The 20,819-nt window shown below is 36.5% G+C and overlaps 1 protein-coding gene and 1 pseudogene across 4 annotated transcripts; one reads left to right on the top strand and one right to left on the bottom strand.

Annotated features, from left to right (window-relative positions):
• Positions 1 to 541: 541 nt before the first annotated feature.
• Positions 542 to 9,247, bottom strand: LOC128031645 (SH3 and PX domain-containing protein 2A-like). Of its 4 annotated transcripts, none has more exons than XM_052619956.1 (8): positions 9,080 to 9,246; positions 8,691 to 8,831; positions 5,992 to 6,096; positions 4,981 to 5,098; positions 3,720 to 4,318; positions 3,496 to 3,545; positions 3,228 to 3,347; positions 542 to 2,528 (listed from the first exon to the last, which is right to left on the bottom strand). In XM_052619956.1, exons 2-8 carry the CDS (start codon positions 8,791 to 8,793, stop codon positions 1,017 to 1,019), a joined length of 2,607 nt encoding a protein of 868 aa, XP_052475916.1. In that variant the 5' UTR covers positions 8,794 to 8,831; positions 9,080 to 9,246; the 3' UTR covers positions 542 to 1,016. The 4 variants fall into 4 exon arrangements, with proteins under 4 accessions (XP_052475916.1, XP_052475915.1, XP_052475914.1 ...); XM_052619955.1 differs by having other exon boundaries at positions 9,026 to 9,245; XM_052619954.1 differs by having other exon boundaries at positions 4,981 to 5,095; positions 8,691 to 9,247.
• A 6,330-nt stretch (positions 9,248 to 15,577) lies between these two features.
• On the top strand, positions 15,578 to 17,855 carry LOC128031622 (sphingomyelin synthase-related protein 1-like; annotated as a pseudogene).
• The last annotated feature ends 2,964 nt before the right edge of the window (positions 17,856 to 20,819 follow it).

Raw genomic sequence — 20,819 nt, 5'->3', positions numbered from 1 at the left:
ATGTGACAAGAACCAACCAATCAGCTTCATCCTTTCCCGTAACAACGTTGAGAGCTCAGCCAAGATGAAGGATCAGCTGATCATAGTTGTATATGGATTGCAATTTTGAAATAAATTTAGTAGCAGAGCTTTTAGTAGCAGAGCATTTATCCTTCGCTGAAATTTCCGCGTCTCATGGAGAGAGCACGTCATTGTTGCTTAGCAAAGACAGACGCCTCATGAGCGCTTCTGCCCGAGCGCTTTGGAAAGGAAACCACTCTCTTGCCATCACCATTATAGCTTAAAGGGAATCCAAAGTGCACCCAAACACCAGACCTGTTGGTTATTGGAGGATCTTCTCATTTCTAGTCTGTTAAACGCATTGGCTATTTTGCAACGAGCCTTCAGCGTGTACTGAGTGAGCGAGCGCCTGCTGAGTAGCCTAACATAAACATATAAGATGGTGTTTTTTTCTTCTTCGGGAGTGTCAGGGGCGTTGCCTGTTACGTTGTTTGGGTTATTGGGCTACCTTGTTGAACGCATATCATTATATTTCTCTCTCTCTCTTTTTTTTTTTTTTTTTCAAATATAATTAAATACTCCAACGAACCGTTCGGTATACATAATGCGTACCGCGTACCGAACCGAAAGCGTCGTACCGAACGGTTCAATACGAATACGCGTATCGTTACACCCCTAATAGATAGATATTTGAAAGTGCATTTAGTCTGTAAACAGAATCTGATATTTATTTAGAAAAAAGAAAAGAAAAAAACAGCTAAGAGCAATAACTAAAAATCTGTTCAGTGACAATAAGATCACATCATCCGGCACAAGCAGGAGTATACAGCATATAAACAAGGTGTCAGTCAAGAGAATTCACTTTTGACTGACTCTCTTAGTGTTCCCCTTGATTTTGTGAAAAGAGATAGCCATGTCTCTTATGAATTAAAAAGGGAACATGTTTTTTTTTTAATCATGGGCAAAATAGAGAGTATGGGACATAAGGGCATTTGGTAATTAATTTTGGCAACCCATTAGCTCCTCCTCTCCAGGAAATTGGAGGGCACCCATCCTTTTTGTGTTTTAGTTGTGTCAAGCACACGGCAGTACCACCATCCATTAGGGTTTTTCTCCAGGACCTCCAGCCTCGTACCAGCAGGTAAGCTCATGCTCTCTGCGTCACCGTGATAGTCGGCGACAGAAACGTACTCCTCGCGAAGGTTGTTGTGGATCAGATGTGGTTTAGGCTTCACCATTGACATCGGTACTTTACGTCTCATGCTCTCAGTATTAACTGCACAGGAAGAGGTGCTTTGATCATTGTAGCTGTGACTAGGCAGTGCATCGTTCCTCTGTCCTACTGAAGTTGTGTGTGTATTAGTGTTGTCCTTGAGGACATTCTGAGGTCTGACAGCGAGCTGCTTCACGCCAACCCGGCAGTTCTGGTGGTTAGATCGGTGTCCGCTCTTCAGGCTTTGGTTAACACGCTGCTCGTTCTTCTCCAAACTTACGCATTTACCCATATTTCCAACATCTCCCTGCAATGATATTTCCAACTCGGGAGACGCAGACCAAAATGTCTCAGAATTAACCATCTCTATGGTTTTGGCTTCTGTACCACTTGTTTCTGAGCTTTTGGTTTCCTGTAAGTAGTAAGTGGGCGCCCAACCCTCTTCGTTCCCCCAGCGGATGAACCACCAGCCGCTCTCCTGCTTCTCCAGAACCTCTACTTGCACTCCCGCGGGAAAGCTGAGCTCACTCGGCTCTTCCCGCTGGTATGCCGCAGTAGTGTGGTACAAAAAGGAAGGCGGATGAGAGAACGTCTGGAAGTTCTCCGAGTCGTTCTCCGAGTCCTCAGATGTGCGGGAGGTCCTGAAATGTATCTGGCCTGGTTCCTCTTGGTTTTGGGGTCTTCTGATGGAACTACAGTCTTGGTTTGCAGGTTTTGGACGCACCGATGGTTTGGATTTCAACTCGTCAGCCTGCTGTTTGAGTTTAGATTGCTTTGTGTGTGCGTAGAGTGTTGTATTGGTCTCAATGTTGGACTCGATTGTTGGGGCGTCATATTCCGGTGGATCCCACATAGATGTCCGGTGAGCCACAGAGGACGAGTATGTGTCCGAGTGACTGTCCTTACACTGTGGTACAGCTCTGAAGCCACCGTTCGCATAAACACCCTCATCATCCTCTTCATCCCCTTCACCCAATGTAAAAGAAACGGTACGCTGACTCAGAGGAGGAGGGGCTTTAGTTGGTGCATCTCCTGGAAGAAACTCCTTCTCAAGGTCGAATTCAAGGCCCACTGTTGGAACATCATATTCTGGTTCCTCGTACACCCTTGGACTCACAGCCTCATACTCAACACATGGAAGCGAGTTCTGCTTTTTGATTGGTGGAGCAGGAGGTGGGACCTTTGGCCGGGTCAGTGTACTGGTTTGGCGGTTCAAGGTGGGTTTCTTGCGTTTGTCGATGTAAGAACATGGGGCCCAACCCTCCTTCTCTCCAATCTGGACATACCACCAGCCTCCGGAGTTCTTGTCAATGACCTGTAAACATACACAGTTTCCAGAACATCTGTAGAAATACTTATAATGTTATCTGCAGCAACAGAGTGAGTTGTCACATTTTTTACGGAATATTTTAGATCAGTTTCTTTTTATTGTAGATACAAACCTTGAAGTTCTATACAGTTTTGACCAACGATATAGTTGTTATATAGGCTAAGCCGTCACAATGGAAACCACTTTTTTTTGTCACTGATTTAGAAACAGTACCTTTTGTAAAACTATACAACTATTTTACGAAAAGAAATCTTTTCAGGGTGTTTTATGCTAATTAAGATGTATGCTTCAAAATGTAATTAAAAAATAAAATACAATTCTAAATTTTCATGAGCCATTAATTCCATCTTCATTGGCACACAGTCTTTCAGAAATCATTTTATATATGCTTATTTGCTGCTCAATAAACATTAAAACTATCAATACTAAAAACAATCACTTATATTTGTGGAAACTGTGACAATTTTTCTTTCAGGATTCTTTGATAAACAGGAAGTTGAAAAAAAAAACAGCATTTATTGGAAACAGAAATCATTTGCAACTTCTAAAAGTCTTTAATGTCAGTTTTGTTCAATTTAATGCATCCTTGCTGAATAGCAGTACTTTTTTATTTATTAAAATAAATAAAATGAAAAAAAAAAATCCCCAAAACTGATTAAACAGTGAAACTGAAAAGTGTCTTACCTCAGCTTTCTGTCCTCCACTGAAACTGATGCCATCTGTCAAGCAGGATCTGAACTCAGCGATGGTGTAATACTCAGCTTCAACAGTAGGGGGATCCGGGGGCTGCGGTAACTGAAATCCCTGAGAGCGAAGTGAAAAATATGCTGTTCAGTATACTATAAACCACAAAATGACCGACTTATGTGTGTGTGTGTGTGTGTGTGTGTGTACTGCAGAGAAAGAGGAAAAAAGAAACCGAGAATGGAAAAATGAGAACACACACACTGACCAGGCTGTTTTCTCGACGGGGAGGTGGTTTTTGATTGTTTGATGGTGATCCTAGGAAAAACGAATCAGAAATCAAAATGTGTTTACTATAACATAACATGGCTCAAAAAAATTATGAATGATGCATAAAAAAATAAAGAAAAAAGACAAAAGGAAATGAACAGAATGAAAATTTTATAATAGTGAAAATTAAAGAAAAAGAAAGTAAAAAAGAAAGAACCTCACTGGTCTCAACACTGTGGAATCTCTGAGGTGCGACTCGAGCAATGGCAGGAGATGTAGGGACGGTTTTGGTCTTTATTGCGGATAATGTTGAAGATACACTTGCTTCAGAAACAGACGCAGTTCCACAAGCATCCGACACTGACACAGACACACTGCTGTCTGAGACTGAGAGACGCACACTGATGTCTGTGTGCTGGCTGACCGGATTATCAGAGACTCTCTCTAAACCACTACTGCTTGTATTAGCTGCTGTGCTAATACTGCTGCTGCTGCTGTTTCTATCGGTGTGTGTATTGTTACCGTAAGCATCGGTCTGCTCCGCATTGCCATTGTACTGTGTATATGTGTCAGTCTGTGAGTGCATGTATGTGTTTGTGTTGCTGTTACGGTGTGCACTGGTGTCAGTTTGTGTGTGTGAGTGTCGTTCGTTGGCAGGTTTCTTGTTCAGGAGGTTGCTGATATCCATAAGGTTTCCGATGATTTCCACCTGACCCTGCACAGCTGGCTTATTGGTCTCAGTTGCCTGGTTATCAGCTATGACACCATCTTGCATTTTCCTCAGGTAGGCAGCTGGAGCCCATCCCTCCTTTCCACCATAACTGAGAAGAGAACAGAGAGAGGGATAATTCACATAGTCTCAATACAAAAAACAACAACAACCAAGGGCATTTTTCAAATAAAACTATATAACTATATACAATAGCATTCATAAGCTTGGGGTTAGTGAGATTTGTTTTTCTATTTTTGTAATAAATTATTCCTTTTATTCAGCAAATATGCATTAAATTGCTCAAAAGTGTCAGTAAAAATGTTTAAAAAAACACAATTAAAATAAATACTGTTCCTTTGAACGTTTTATTCATCAAAGAATACTGAAAAAAAATTATTAAGCAGCACAATGTTTTCAATATTGATAGTAATAAGATTCTTGAGCACCAAATCAGCATAGTGGAATGATTTTAAATTAGAAGCATATTAGAAGTATCTTGTGACACTGAACCTTTTAGGTTCTAGCACTGTAGGCTACCATCCAGTGACAACTTTGTACCTTTATTTCTGAGTGAGTGAGTGAGTGAGTGAGTGAGTGAGTGAAAGCGTAAGTTTAGGAGTAACTGGAGGACTGCCTGTTTGTCATCAATTGTTTAAAAAGCATACTTTACAATTACATTTGTCTTTGCAAAAACCCATTAAAAAGCAAAGGATTCTCAAAGCATACTGAAGTAGTTTAAAGAAAAGAATAAACAGGTGAAGATGAGTTTACCGTATGAACCACCAGCCCTCCAGATTCCTCTGGATGACCTCAACAATGACGCCACTCTCAAATCCCAGCTCATCCTGACTTGAGCTGCTGAAGGACTGAACCGTGATATACCTCTCTGCTACAGACAAAAGAGGAAAGAGAGCTCAATGTACACTGTTCTGCTATATATATAATATACATAGACATACAAATGCAAAACTTAGAAAAAAAGCTTAGAACAAATATATTGTAAATCTGTCAGGGAGTGTGTAGCTGTCCCACATGTGTATCTGCACAGTACCCTCAACAATGATTTTTATTCATCTAATTTGGTGTGAATTTTTGTTTTTCTTCCTAAAAAGTTTGCTCATGCTATATTTATATAACATACATGCCACACCTTTTGATAATTTTTATATTATGCAATCAAATTCATATATTTTTGGATGTGCCTTAGGTGTCCAAACTTCTTGGGTTGTGTTTAGTGTGTTTGCTTTTTTGGTGTAGAAGACATTGCAGAATCTCTCCACCAAAAGTCACACTCTCTCTCTATGGGTCAGTGTGCACTAGACCTGGTTGTACAGTAAAAGCTTCTGGACCAGGAGATGGAAAATCTGACATCTTTGTTGGAATTTCCACTCCCAGGCTGTTAAATGCTCCAAGAGCTCTCTCTCTCTCTCTCTCTCTCTCTCTGTGTGTGTGTGTGTGTGTGTGTGTGTGTGTGTTTGTGGTGCAAGGGGGTCCCTTGGCTATGATGCAATGCCTGTATAGATTTCATCCAAGCAAGACTATGTGCTGACATGGCATCAAGTTGCGTCCATAACAGAATTCACCAACAGTTTTCATCCATAAATCTTTTGAAACAAATTAATTTGAAACTGTTACGAGTGAAGGGTTGCGCAAGACAAAGAAAAACAGGACATTTGGCCATCTGTTGTGAAAGATGTGCCTTGTTTGTTCGACGGTTCTTTATTCAGTTTAGAGGTAGCATGGTTTAATCAAATTTTTATTTTTGCAGTGAATCTGTCTTACTCTCTCCATTTGGTGCTTTGTGGCGGTCTCGGTGTCCTGTGAGAGAGACAAGGTATGTAGCTGGAACCCAGCCTTGTTCTTCAGCTGTTCTTACAAACCACCACCCTGAAGAGAAAGAGAAAGAGTCCGTGAGCAATACCACTGATGTAACTGATTCCAGCTGTTCATTTGAATTGGGTCACTTCCCTTCTGTCTTCATAGTTTAACTAGTCCTGAACACAACAATATAAACAAAAATCAAACCATTAAATAATATTTTTAGGGAAAAGGGATATGGCAAAAAGCATCTGTGATTTCTGTAATGCAACCATTTTCAGGCCAAGGACCATTTGGTGGATAAAGAGGTGGAGCAAAGACTCCTTGTAACATAGTGTATAAATATGCATGCATATAGTATCTTATTATTATTTTATATTACACTGCAAAGCTATTAAATTATCTGTACTGATGTGCAAAGTCAGGTACATTACATGATATTTTTTAATGGAGGGACATTTAAACATTTAGCTGCACTTTAACTTCAGAAGTTAACAATATCTTATTTCAGTAAGATCTTTTTTAACGTTTTTTTCTTTTTTAAACAAGTCTTTTATGCTCACCAATGCTGCATTTGTTTGTTGAAAAAAGTATTGCAAAATATTATTACAAATTAAAATATTTTTTCTATTTTAATATTAATATATTATTAATTCAATTATTTCTGTGATCAGCAGAAATGACTCCAAACTGCAGTCACATGCTCTTTCAGAAACAGTTCTAATATAGTTCTGATTTGTTTCTCAAGAAACATTTATTATTATTGTTATTGAAAACAGTTGTACTGCTTAATATTTTTTATGGAAATATATATTTATTTTTTAAGATGCTTTGATGAACAAAGTAAAAATCCTAAAAACGCGCAGTAGTGTATATCATATCAGTTACAAAATTCTAATGAATTTTTAACCCTTATAACTATACTTCACTAATGTTTTAAAATAGCCTTAAAACTGTAAGAACCACAAAACTGTTTAGGCGGAGCACAAGCTGTCACTGGTTGCAAACACCTGCTGTGAGTTAGTGCTCACAGTGTGAGACGCTCATTAGAGCAAACAAACACACGCACAGATTCCAGATTCCCAGTTTATTATGCTCTGTCAAATAAAAATTCCTTTAGGAAAATAAATGGACAGATTGAATCATGTAAGTACAGTACATCAGATATCTGCAGTCTTTTTGTTATAGCATATATTGCACATGCCTTCATCTACAGCATTTGTGTGTATGCATGTGTTAAAAGACAGAATCAGAACATTCCAAACTAATGTAAGAAAGAGAGACATGATAACAGCTCTCTCTGATGTTGAAGAGGACTCACACAAGGACACATAAACAAATACACATACATGAACACAAACTATTTCTGCTGGGGAAAGATTCTGGCGGATCCATTAAGATGATCTAAAGACTTTCACTCAAATACGAGTCTCTGGCTGTGGTGGGCATTTTCCAGACTTACGCAAACTCTTCTGCTGCTCTAAAACGACTCAATATCAATGCTTTTCTCAGAACAGATCATTTAATTTGCATGTCTTTGCATGCTCCAAGTTTTCAAATTTCAATGCAGTATTTCAGTAAAAAAAAATAAAAGTCACTAAATTCTCTCCAGACGCACTATTTGTTTTAAACAAAGTATAGGCTGGAAACTTTCCATTTCGCCAAATGAAATCCAACTGCTGCTTTAAATTCTGTAAGACGTGTAAACCAAACTTTTTTTTTTTTTTTTATACTTGGAAAGCTTTTTGCAACAACTCATGTTGTGGTAGAAATTTTTCGACATCCAAATACATGTAAAATGGTAAATATTGTTCCTTAAAAAAAAGAAGAAAAAAAAGAAAGACTTTTTGCTGTGAAGGTGATTTATGATGAATGAGTACCATTGAGCCTTTTTTATGTCTTTGGAATTAAATAGGTCATTTTGTGCAAGCTATATAATCATTATTCAGTCATTTAGCTTCCAAAGAGGCCATAAAAATAATAATTGTGACATCAGAAAAATAAGCATAGCTGCCATGAAAGACCGATTACAAAAGGTCAAAGTAATGCACTGACAACAAATCATGAGGACAGTATAAGTTTGTTCCATCATCACAGTTTGATTGTTTTAAATAAAATGTTAAGTGCACTTTAAAGAACACATTTTATTTTATTTTATTCAAACAAAAATGTACTGTTCTGAATTTTTTTTTTTTTTTTTTCTTTTTTGAGTGTATATGTTTGTTAGGATGTTAGTGGATTTTAAATAGTGTGAGACTATTGAAAATCTGGTATCCAAAATCAAATTATGTTAATAAATATTATAATTAAAAATAAAAAACAATGAAGATTCTGTTCAATTTTAGGTCAATAATAATAAAATAGGTAAATTTGTGACATTGGTCATGTGACGCTTTGTTCAGACAGGTGTTCTTGCTGAAGGACTGGAGGACAAGAAGCTCTTTGGATCATCTCAAAACATGCTGGAGAACTTCATGTTGAAATTCATGCTCTTTTTACTATTTAAAAAACTCCAATTGTGATGTTTATTATGTAAGTTGTATTTAAAAATTTTGCATTACATTTATTGCAAAGTAAAAGCAATGTTACCAGTGATTTCTGAATTTCAGGCCCCACTGTACATACAAGACTACGTTGTGTGTGTATGAATGTGTGTCACTCACCGGTCTCACTCTTTTCAATCACCTCTACTCTCTCTCCTGCTTTTAGGCTGATTTCTGTATTTTCCTGACGCTGGTAGTCTGCCGTCACCACATACACACACATACACTCCTCTGCACCCAGGGCTTCTCCATGTTCTCTTCCTGAGGATGATGGAAAAAAACAGGCTGTGAGCCAGCTGCCTCCATGCCCGCGTCCACCTGAACTGCGCCGCGCCATTCACCAACACCAACACAGCCCCAGCCAATCAGCAAGTGGTACAAGATCAACGGCTCATCCAAGAATCAACAACAACAATGGCCCAAAAAGGCACAGATCTGTGGAGTTAATGTCTCACCAAGCAAAAAGGCTCAGGTACAACAAATCCTACTTTCATCCAGTCTCATCCCACCTTAAAGTTCCAAGGTAAAAGGTTTTGAGCAATCACAGTTCAACCTGAAGCACATCCTCCCGGCCCTGGGCCCTGAGGTCTCATATGGGCTCTAAGAGTTTCTGATCACTTCTGCAGCAGGACACAGGCCTGACTAAATAAATAAAAGGAGCAAAAGGAGAAAAGAAAGACAGAAGGAAAAAAAAGGGGTAGCTGACGAAAGGAGTGAAAGATGAGATGTGGAAAATAAACCAAGTGCTATGGGCTCAAGGGGCGGGAAATAGAGAAAGGGGAAACAGACGCCAATCAAATGATGCTCCACCCCTTTAAAATAGTTTAAACAGAAGCATATGGCCTATGAAAATAAAGTATACTCACACACTCAGCACATACTCGCATTCTCTCCAACTTTGCTTATAATCTCTGAAACATGCTACTGCTCTCCGACACAAAAATATTATGGTCACATTCGAAACACTGATTGTCTATTTTCAAACAAGAAACAACGACTACATTAATGGTAGTTTTTAGCATGAGCTTTAGGGCTCAATCCATCTCTATAATTTATGCTAACTGAAAAAAGCCATGAAAGACACTGACAACAAATCACGAGGACATCATAAGTTTGTCACATCGTCACTGTTTGAATGTTTTAAAGAAAATGTCAAGTCTACTTTTAAGCATTCATTTTCTTAGATTTTTTTATTTTTTATTTTTATTTAAACCAAAAATAAATGTTTTGATTTTGTGTGTGTGTGTGTGTTTGTGTGTCTATGTTTGTTAGTATGTTAGTGGATGTTAAAAAATTTGAGACTATTGAAATTCTTTTATCTAAAACCTAATTATGTTAATAAATATAATAATAATAAAAAAACATAGAAGTTTATGTTAAAATTAAGGTTAAAAATCAAAAAAGGAAAAAACAGCAAGGTCACATTTGAAACACTGACTGATTCTCTATTTCCAAAGAAGAAACAATGACTGCATTAATGGTATTACATTAATGGTTTTTAGCATTAATTTAGGGCTCAATCCATCTATAAAAACATAATATTTCTAGAGTTTATGCTAATAAAAAAAAAAAGCATTTTATAAAGTAAAAATATAATAGTGTAATATGGCACTTTACAGTAGTCTTGACAGAACATGAAAGATTGTATGTGTGTGTGTGTATTTGTGTATACACACACACACACACACACACATACATATACTGCCCACAATATTTTTTGTTCAAATAACCGTAGCCTTGACCTCTTTCAAAAACATTGAGTTCTTTTTAATTCTTTCACACTATATGTAATATAGTCTATGTGGCTATACCTGTATTTAAAGCAATGTTTATGTTAATGTTTGTTGTAGAGTAATTATTATTCTCCTGTATACATATTGTAATTGTAATTTTATGACTGAATTTGTTTTTGTTGTTTTTTAAGGTCATGTCACATGTTGATATTTAAAACAACATAACACTTGATGAAATTTTATAAACAGATTGCATCCTCATTTTCATAAATTTGCATTTTTGCAGACGCTGTTATTTGGAGTTAATTTTTTTTTTTTAAGTATCCTGAGTACTTCACATCCATTTTCCAGTCCTCATCCTCAAAGCAGCACACACACACACACACACACAGAGTGTGATACTTTTAATTTTCACAATGTCCAAGTAAAGGGATGTTTTATTCCCTTTTTACAGTCCCTCTTTCTCTGTTTTGCTCTTATTTTTCCTCTTTCCTTCTCTCCCATGGCTCCCCCCTCCTCACTCCTGATTCCCCCCGTCACACTGAAGCCACTTCCTCTCTGCCACGTCAACGGCCTCCCTCTGAACTGCTTATTCTTCAAAATCATAGAATCCCTTTCTCTCTTTTCCTTTCTCCCAATTATTCTCTCTCTCTTTACCTCTCTGTCCCCAATATCATATTTTACATGTTAGATTTTACATAGTTGTTGTTTATTTCTGCCGTAGGCCTATGTTTCCTGCAGGAATTCAGCTGACCTCATGAACAAACAGGCATAATGTACTTTCTTACATTATAAATCTTACATTATAGCTGCACATTCAGAACTGCACACTAAACTACAGTACACTTAATAAAGTACATAAATGTTTTACAACTCAAAAAATTTATAAATGAGTGATTATGAATACTGTCTAGCATAAAGCACAGTTTTCAGTAACAGTCTCAGGTGCGCACAGCTTCGTTTTGAGTCCAAACAGGGCAGAAAAGCTGGGATGTTGTAAAAGAGTGCTAAGGGAATTATATCCTGGTGACCATGAAGGTCCTCAGGGCGACCTAGCCGAACATCAAGGAAATTTTGCAGTGCCATGCTGCCTGATGTTAGAGAAGGCTCCTGCAGAAGCCTTTGAAATGTCTGCATGATCCAGGAAGCATGAAGCCGGTGTCCTGACATTTTATCCTACCCTGTCAGATTTTCCTACCCGGGTTTGCTGCGCACGCGCACATCAATATCGCGTCCTTTGTCTCATGCTAAACAACGATATTTAATGTATCTGCATTACTGTAAGGGTAGGTTTAGGGTTGGGGTAGGTGTAGACTTTAATAAAAACGCAATCTAATTGGTAGAAAAGAATATTTATTGTTGGTTTCCTGTAACTGTATCCCTTCTAGCTACAACCGCGAATATAACACATAATTACTGTATTTGTAGTACTGTAAGAGTATGATTAGGGTTGTGGTAGGTGTAGACATTAATAAATCATAACTTTACAGTAGCATTTTTCGTTGTACCCACTGTTTTAGTGGGAGGTAGGGAAATCTGACAGCGTAGGACAAATCGACAGAACACCGGAACCAGTGTTATCATACCAGCTGGACACAATATCGATGAGTGAAGTAACACTGCAAGTTGAACCCCCGGTTTCTGAATCCAGCCAAGGTGGGTGCTCACATAGTACCTACCTTAGAAAGGACAGAACCCACAGGTCCCAGAAAAACACTGAATATAAAGCTCACAGAAGAATTATACACACATAACCACCAGCACATTAATATATAGAATGGATCATCCACCATGGTTCCCGCGCTGGAGCCCTGCTCAAGAGGTGACCCAAAGAACCAACCAAACATCATAGGTCCAGCATAGGAGACTAATGCAGGAAGTTCCTACCCAACCGTGGTCAGGTAGAGAGATGGTGGTTACAGGGAAATTGAGAAAGGGAAGATAAAGCAGATGTTAAAACCCTCCGATAGAGATGAATAGATACTAAAGTATCACTCTAATCAGGACGAAAGTGCTGCCGCCTCATCTGGATCACATCTCTTATCTTGCCTACTTCCCTTTGACCCGTGATTCCTCCTACCCCTACCTGCAGGCAGGGGAGGGGCATGAGCTACAAGACTAGCCTTCTGTTCCCTTTTCTGATCCTCAAAACGAGATGGTTTAGGACCCCTGTGTTTGTACGGGATCAGACCTGGACCTTCATGGAACAAAAGGATTTGAAGGCTGGTGAGCACGCCTTTGCCTCCCTGAACTTCTCAACCACTGTCTCGACAGAGGTATCGAAAAGTTTGAAAGGTGACACCAGAGCATCGAGAAGAAAGCCCCTCTCTTTCTTTCCGACAGGTTCACCCACAGATGACTCGTCATTACCACCATAGACACAATGGACCTGCCATAGCAGAGGTGGCCCGAATAGAAGCACAGAGAGTGAGATCTGTAGTGTGGCGCAACTCTGCTAACTCGGGAGAAAGGACCTTGCCTTCAACCAGGTCTTTCAGCAGAACAGCCTGATACGCCTGAAGCACCGCCATCGTGTGCAATGAAGTGACAGTCTGACCTGCTGCTACTGGCGACCCCTAGAGGACGTAGTTCAAAGTTCCCTTGAAAGGGAAGCAGGGGTCTCAATATGTCTTTTAAAGTTTAATTAATTTTTTAAATACAGTGCTCATAGAACCAGTCGCTGAAAAAAACATCAATACATAATGCAATGGCCAATGATATCAGTCTGTCTCATATATATACAGTATACATAGACCAACAATTAACATTTCAGACTGAAAGAATTCACATATGACTGAACCATACAGACTCAAGTGCTGTGTACTGCCGGTAAGAGATTATGTTCAATTATCAAAACAAACAATATGCAGACATCTAAAGGCACGTTTTGTAATGTATGTTCAATGTTCCGAAAAATAAATTTTAATTATCTTCCTTTGGAGGGTTTTCTCAGCAAATTTTAATATTGATAGAGTGCTAGAGTATAAGGTCTGTGGTAAATATATATTGAAAATAATTGCACATTTAGTTGTACAATGTAAACTGTACACGCACACCCTGACCATTCTTATATAGTTACTTATTACAAACATGTTTTAAAAAACTCATTACAGGTTTCATTACAGGTGTACATCATTTACATTGTAGACCAAAACATCCAAGTATAGTCAAGTTATGTTTACCACAGACCTTATTTTACTAATAAACAGAAGAAAAAAAAACATTATAAAACCCATAGGAAAATTTCAAGGGAAACCATGGTGAATTAGTCTTCTGGGTTTTTGCAAAATGGCTGAAGCACTCTATTAACCATTTTTCAAATGATGGGTAACTTCAAACTTAAAATGATGTTCAGTACCAAATACAGACAGTTTATGTAGTGCACAGTGAAAACAACAAAACTAATTTTTAGTTCTCTTTCTTTCCAGTAACCCTGAGGAGGACTTTGCAATGGCCTACATATCACATCCACACACATTTGTGTTTCCAGGAATGCAGAATTGCATAACTAAGACAGCAGAACTGAGATCTCATTTCAAACACTCAAGAGCAGTAAGAGAAAACACACACACACACACAACAACATTATTACATTTCACTGAGTGTTTAGAATATCAAATGCACCTCTTCAACATACATCATGTTTAAATGATATTCCTCTTTCTGTTGCACACACACTGATATTGGGAGGTACAGTACTTATTATCATACATTATCTTGCAGATGTAATCCGCATCCCTTCACATCAGCAGTTAAGGGGATCTTAACGAAGATATTTCTGTGCAAATTTAATCCAGCTGTTCCTCTTCTTTTTTGTTAAAATGATGCACTCCCCATGATGTAATGTAAAAAGTAGCTTTACCTGAGAAAGCACTTCTTGGCAGACATGAAGAACATCTGCTAAGTCAACCTGAAAAAAGTTGGATGGATTTTTTAAAAAAAACAACAACAACTTTATATTAATCAGTAAAGTTCAGGACTAATAAACAGCTAACAACAGGGTAACAGATATATAAATCACTGTTACCTACAATAACACAACCTCTGCAAATGCACAAGAGACTCAGCTAATGTTGAATGTTAAGGATCATTTTGCAATTGCCCTAAAACCAGCATGCACAGAAGTGTTTCATTACACTTACCTTTTATTTTATACATTTTACCACTTAATATCCTTAACAAACCTAACTCAACTGCAATCTATCTACAACAGCACAACCTAGTGTACAAACTCTGTATGACACTATAAGAAAAAAATGTCAGAAGAAAAGCGGATAATGTCCTGGCAAATGTCCATAAGTGTCCTTCAACCCTAAAACACAACACAAATACAATTCAAAACACAAGTTAAACACCTCTGAGAAATCTATAGGAAAAAATCCTTCATATTAACATGGTTGGCTACATTTGGGTAATTTCCTATATTCCGATATTTTCAAACTGTTTAACAATAAATAATATTGTTCTGTTACTTTTTTGTGCTGCCTCTTATTACATGCCAAGTAAGCAAAACTGTACAGAAATGTAATGAGCTATATGATTGTTAGATCATTGCTTTAATAACCAAAGACTTTGGATGAGTACAGCAGAAATACATTTTTTAAAAATAAAAAATGTAATATTCACCTTCCCAAATTGAAGTCACAATGTTAAGTCTCACCACTAAATCAAATCACAACCTTGCTGTTCCAGAGTATTCCTGACCAATGAGTAGCTGTGAAAGAGAGAAAGAGGGGAGAGTGATATGAGTTGTTGGAATGACCACAGCACAGTGGTTCACAATCCATAACTCTCTGAATATTTAACTCTCTTTAAAACTCGGTATTTTTACTCAGCCAATTTACAGGACATTGCATTCAGGAATGCTACAGCATGTAAAACATACAGATAATTAATGATATGAAAGGTCAACAGTAATGAGGGTGTGGTCGGTATTGCTACAGCTAGTTAAGTTGATTTTGTTGTTTACATCACAAAAAGCCAGATAGACTGCCACAGAATGGAACAGAAAGCAGGGGAACGGTTTTATATCCCATGCAAAAATAAGATCCATCACAATTTTAATTAAATTCTATTTTATGAGATTTTTACTAAACCACTGCTAATATACTAAAAGTCCAATAAATACACCTAAAACTTACTAGATGACCTATTCTTAGTATAGAGTCAGAATTTTTTTTTTCTATACAAATTCCTTAATTCTTATCTGTGTGTTTTTAAATAACTGTGTACATGTGTAATCTTGAATGTTTCTGCGAGCATGGCTCCAGGTTCATGGGTGTGGAGGGATGGAGCAGTATAAAGCAGGTCGCTGGATGGCTTAGAGATGAGGGGTTTCATGAATGAATAAATGAAATGAATAAAAGAATATGTGGCTCTCTTGTGCTCTAAGCACCACTTGGATGGTGTCAGCATGCTTTGTCTTACTTAGACTAGGTCTTAGACTAGGTCTCCTCCACTGGAACTTAAAAGTGCTGGGTGATATCAAGAGATTGATTCTGTATGTCCAGAGGCTACAGAGACAACACACAACCCTCATGCAGTCAGGTTTGGACATACACGTTAGAGGTGTAGACCATGTAAACTCTAATGGTTTTGCAGAGCGAGGGTCAGGAGACCACCAACCCTGTAATGGGGCGGTAACTACAGTTGGTGGGGAACATAGTTACTCGAACGGCAAGCGTAAACAGTAATGTGGTCAGTTGGACCCAGAGTACTGGAAGACTGCACTCAGCGCACTATATGCCATGCTGGTGTGTGGAGTGACATCATTCGTCCCAGTGTTAGTGCACGAGAGAGGTCCTGACATGAGGACATACTGTACCTGCCACTTCCAGACATATTTCTAGACAGGTGAGTTATATCTAGATGGGTGGAGATTTTATTTTATTAGTGAATTGTAGGATATTGAATTAAATTACACTGTACTGTATATATAAAAATTAATATATGGACAACTTTTTACATAATTATATTCAATATACTATGCATTGATATGTAATAGTTCATTAGTAATTGATAATAAAGTGGTCCAGTGGTCCGCATACACGACCAAAATAAGAAATGCACTGTTAAAATAAGTAGTGCATGTGTGCGCATAGTTTATCTTTGTGCCATACGCTTCATTTCGCATTTCACTCAGACTTAATTTCGTTGAGGAAATAGAATTTTCTATCCCCTAGGAAAGCATCTCACGTTCTCAGAAATATCTTGGGGGGGGGGGGGGTTACTTATGTAACTGAGATGATTTCTATTCACATTTAAAACAAGCATACATCTAGACTACTGTTTTCAAGGCACAATGCGAAACTGTGACATTTCATTCACTGATGCTCTACAGACAGAAGCACATGTACATCTTAAACTGGAAGCACATGTACAATACTTACTTGCTGGCAACCCGCCAAAATAAAAGCTTGCTGATTTTCAGTTTGAAAATGATGAAAGTTCAAATTAAAATAATAATAAAAGCATTTTATTTTAAAGTTTGCAACAAAAAAAATTGCATTTAAAGCTGCAGTAGGTATCTTTTGTAAAAATATATTTTTTACATATTTGTTAAACCTGTCATTATTTCCTGACAGTAGAATATGAGACAGATAATCTGTGAAAAAAAATCAAGCTCCTCTGGCTCCTCCCAGTGGTCCCATTTCCATTTGCAGAAAGTCATCCGCTCCCGGTCAGAAATCAACCAATCAGAGCTGCGGTCTGTAACTTTGTTTGTGTTCAAAATGTAGAAAAATGTATATAATAAGCGAGTACACCATGAATCCATTTTCCAAACCGTGTTTTTGGCTTGTCCTGAATCACTAGGGTGCACCTATAATAAGTGTTTATATTCGTGACTATTTTAGATTGCTTCGGGGATACCGCGGCGGAGTAACCCAGTACCTTTGTGATTCTTCATAGACATAAACAGAGAGAAGTAGTTCCGGCTACGATGTTCTTCCGCAAGACGCAAGCAGTTCTGTTTATTAACCACTAGAGCGTCAAAAGTTACCTACTGCAGCTTTAATACTCCCTTTTTAAAAAATAAAATAGTATTATCACACTTTATTATTTAGTTTATTATTTGTTTTTAAAAATATTAAATAAATTGCAATAAAATTATCACTATTATTAATTTATTGTTTATTGTTATAGTTATATTTGATGGCTTACACTATGTGCTGAAAAATATTATGTGCACTTCTGTTTATAATCAAATATTCATTTACTCTTTATAAATATTTTACTGCTTGTAGTGAACATTTTGACAAAATGTTATATACCTTTAAAATGCTGCAAAATAGGAAATGTTTTTGTATATTAAATGCACATCCAACTTTGTTGGTTTTTGTTCACAATTAAGTTAAATGAGAAGTTCAATAACTGTCTTTCCTCAGTAATCTCTTCTTGTGGCTTGGGAGTGTTAATATCAAAAATTATAACTCATGTTGTTTATGTGCCAGTGTACCCAGAAATCCCTGGGCCTTTACCATGGCTAAAGCATGTGCAGTGGTGTTGAGTTCCATACTGAATGCTGGTGTTGTTGATGCACAAACACAGCTAAACACACAGACAAAGAGTCAAAATGCAACCCAGCGCTTTTTAACACATTTTAAAATGTTTACTATGGTCTCAGGACTGTGTTAATGTGTAGTTATAATATTCTCAGCAACAATGCATGAATTGCTGGTACTTATGAAAATGCTTTATTATCATGTAAATCTCTTGTAGATGTGTTGAATTTTAAATGTGAATGTACATTTGAAGTTAATTTTATGTTTGTACTGTATATATTATTACTGTTACATATTGCTCACTGTGGACCCATGATCAGTTTCTTTTGGCAGCTCATTGGCAGTTGATTTTAACTATAAAACATATAAAACAAAAATTATAAAATTATTAGACTAAATAAAAGCTATTCATTTCAGGATTTTCTGTAATCAGCATTTTAAGATAGACAATATAAATATGAAATATGTATTTTAAGATTTTTCTCATTGTTTTGAAGAATAAATTACAAGAATTTATTTCATAAGAAAAAATAGTACAACAGTAATATTGTGAAATACTTGTATAATTTAATGTACTAGACTTATTTATATTCATCTCTTCACAATAATTCCAACTCAAACTATTTATTTGAACTGCAAGGTACAAAGAAAGTTATTGTCTGTGTACAGTATTGATATGTACAAACAATCCTCGATCATATCAACTTCCTCTAATAATGTAATTGGCTAGCAACCACACGCTAGGTTCGTTTGACTAGTGTGAAGTTTAGTACAAGTGTGCGTGCTGGCCATAAACTGTAAACAGGTGCAGTGAGTACACATTCAATAAACACACACACTGTGTGACTAGACATTAAATTATTTAACTGTCCAACCTGATTTGACTGATATGTTTTCAACATTGACTTCAACACTTGAATATTGTTCCATTTTGGTGCAAGTAATCATTATATAAGAGCACAAGTAGACACAGTTATCAACAGTTTTCCCTTTTCCCTTTATTTTCTACAGCCCCTTTTTGCTTGACTTTAGAGGGTCAGTGTGATATAAGACCTGAAAACTCTTAACCCTGTGAGCAATTTTGTACATGTTGATGCAGAATACACTAAGTAGCATGACATGAAGATATTAATAATTATGAATATTTAACATTAACATTTAACATTTACATTTTGTCATTTATATAAGTTCTATATGAGTCAGAATGTTTTCAATTTATTAATTTAATACTTATTTACATATGATTCTTACACATTTATTATTCAAATATTAGTTCATATAGTCATGCAAAATATGTTACTATTCTTTACAAAAATAAATTATTTTTGAGTGTATTGACTGAATTCTGTATATAAAGACAGCAAAAATGCTTTTTATATTTATTTTATGGTTTATGGTGGTCTCCTGTAGTGCCGAGTGCTACATTAAAATCTGCCGGTGACAGAACAGACCATCTGCAAGGTAGCCAAAATTGCCCAAAGCTTTTTCTTTCTGACATAAGTTTCTACTAAACAATCTGATTAAATAAATATATTTAATTTGCATATTAACATTTTAATTTAAATTTACATTTCATGTTTATAAATTAAATAGACATACCGGTAATGCTATCTTAAAAGGATAAACTGCTGCTGTTGATCAAAGTGATCAAGTTAAAGATCATTTTTGTAATAATATTTGTATGTCCCTTGTTTTAAAAAATCATTATAAATTATCTTAAATAACAATATTTTACAGTGTTTAAATGGTTTTACAGTGTTTAAATGGTTCTGTGTGTGCATGCATTTATTTAGGTTGTGTCAACTCTGATGGAGTAATCCTTGACTTAAACTCTGAATGGGACAAGGAGTGTTACAACTGTCTTTATACACTGTGTGGCATTAGATGCTGTAACAAGTGAGTATGAAACTAGTTAGACTTAATTTATTTATTGTTTTGTGTTTTCACATTTAGTGACTTCTGCATAATCTGATTGAACAGAAACATTAAGTCATGTCTTATTATTTGTAAAGTCACCTAAAATTCAAATCAACTAAATAATTTGCATTCAACAATCTTAAGAATCCAGTTGTTGAGAATATTTACTCAAGAGAAATTTGAATAGAAGCTTTATTTGAATTTCAATTATCAAATGAAAGTTCAAATATACCTTATTTCTACACTGACCCCACCAATGTAAATTATTTACATCAGATGTAGATCAGTTATGTAGTTTTTCACCCATCACAGAAGTAACAATTAAATAAAATGCAAATAATTGAAATACAATTTTCGAGCAGAAAACTCGAAGGATTGCTGCTCACTGGTTGGAGGAAAAGTCTTTCAGTCACATATGTTTATTTAGAGGTAGTATATATTATAGCATTTGAAGAGAGTTCCTTAAGTGTCTGTCGTGTTTGACTGAACAGTCTTTTTGTATTGCTCACCACATCTCACCACAACATGGTACTGTACAATTTTTATCCTTTGGCTTGTTTATGGGGTCTCTTTCACACCATTTCAAATCTTTTCACAATATTCTGTCTCTTTAGGTAGTGAATATTATGTACAAGCTGTCTTCTCTAATACTGTGCAATGCAATTTTTTCTGTATATATAGAATTAACTTAGCTGAAATTGTTTTTTATTTATGGGTCTTTTGTACAATGTGTTTTAGATGTGTTTTGTAGAGTAATTAAGTTATGAAACTGCTATTTAAAATCCAATTTTTATTTTTAGAGCCTTCGTTATGTTGATTTTTGTATATGATTTGTAACATATATTAAAAACAAATGTTATTAAAAATCAGTCCATGTTAATGTCTTTTTATATATTTTTCCTGTCTTTCAGCTGAGACTGTTTCTGTTGCTTACAGCAGTGCTCTGCTGTAATGCCTGCAGATTAGAAATGTTTTCCGATGAAGATTCCACTAGCAGCCCACCAGGTGAGGTTAACACTTGGTCTGTTGGGAAAAACATAACTATGCCCACATTTTTGCAAAATTTTTAGTGAAAGGCCCAACTAGCGACGCTTTAA

Source organism: Carassius gibelio, chromosome A17 (assembly GCF_023724105.1).
Source record: "Carassius gibelio isolate Cgi1373 ecotype wild population from Czech Republic chromosome A17, carGib1.2-hapl.c, whole genome shotgun sequence".
Lineage (NCBI taxonomy): Eukaryota > Metazoa > Chordata > Actinopteri > Cypriniformes > Cyprinidae > Carassius > Carassius gibelio.
The sequence above is the reverse complement of the archived record's forward strand: the minus strand, read 5'-3'. Positions and strand labels throughout refer to the sequence as shown.

Bases quoted from the DNA above. Each gene is read 5' to 3' on its own strand.
- LOC128031645 (XM_052619953.1), bottom strand. From the start codon at position 8,907: ATGGCGCGGCGCAGTTCAGGTGGACGCGGGCATGGAGGCAGCTGGCTC. The intron at 3,348-3,495 runs GTCAGTGTGTGT...CTTCGCTCTCAG, and splicing joins CCCGTCGAGAAAACAGCCTG to GGATTTCAGTTACCGCAGCC. The intron at 2,529-3,227 runs GTAAGACACTTT...GTATGTTTACAG, and splicing joins GTGGAGGACAGAAAGCTGAG to GTCATTGACAAGAACTCCGG.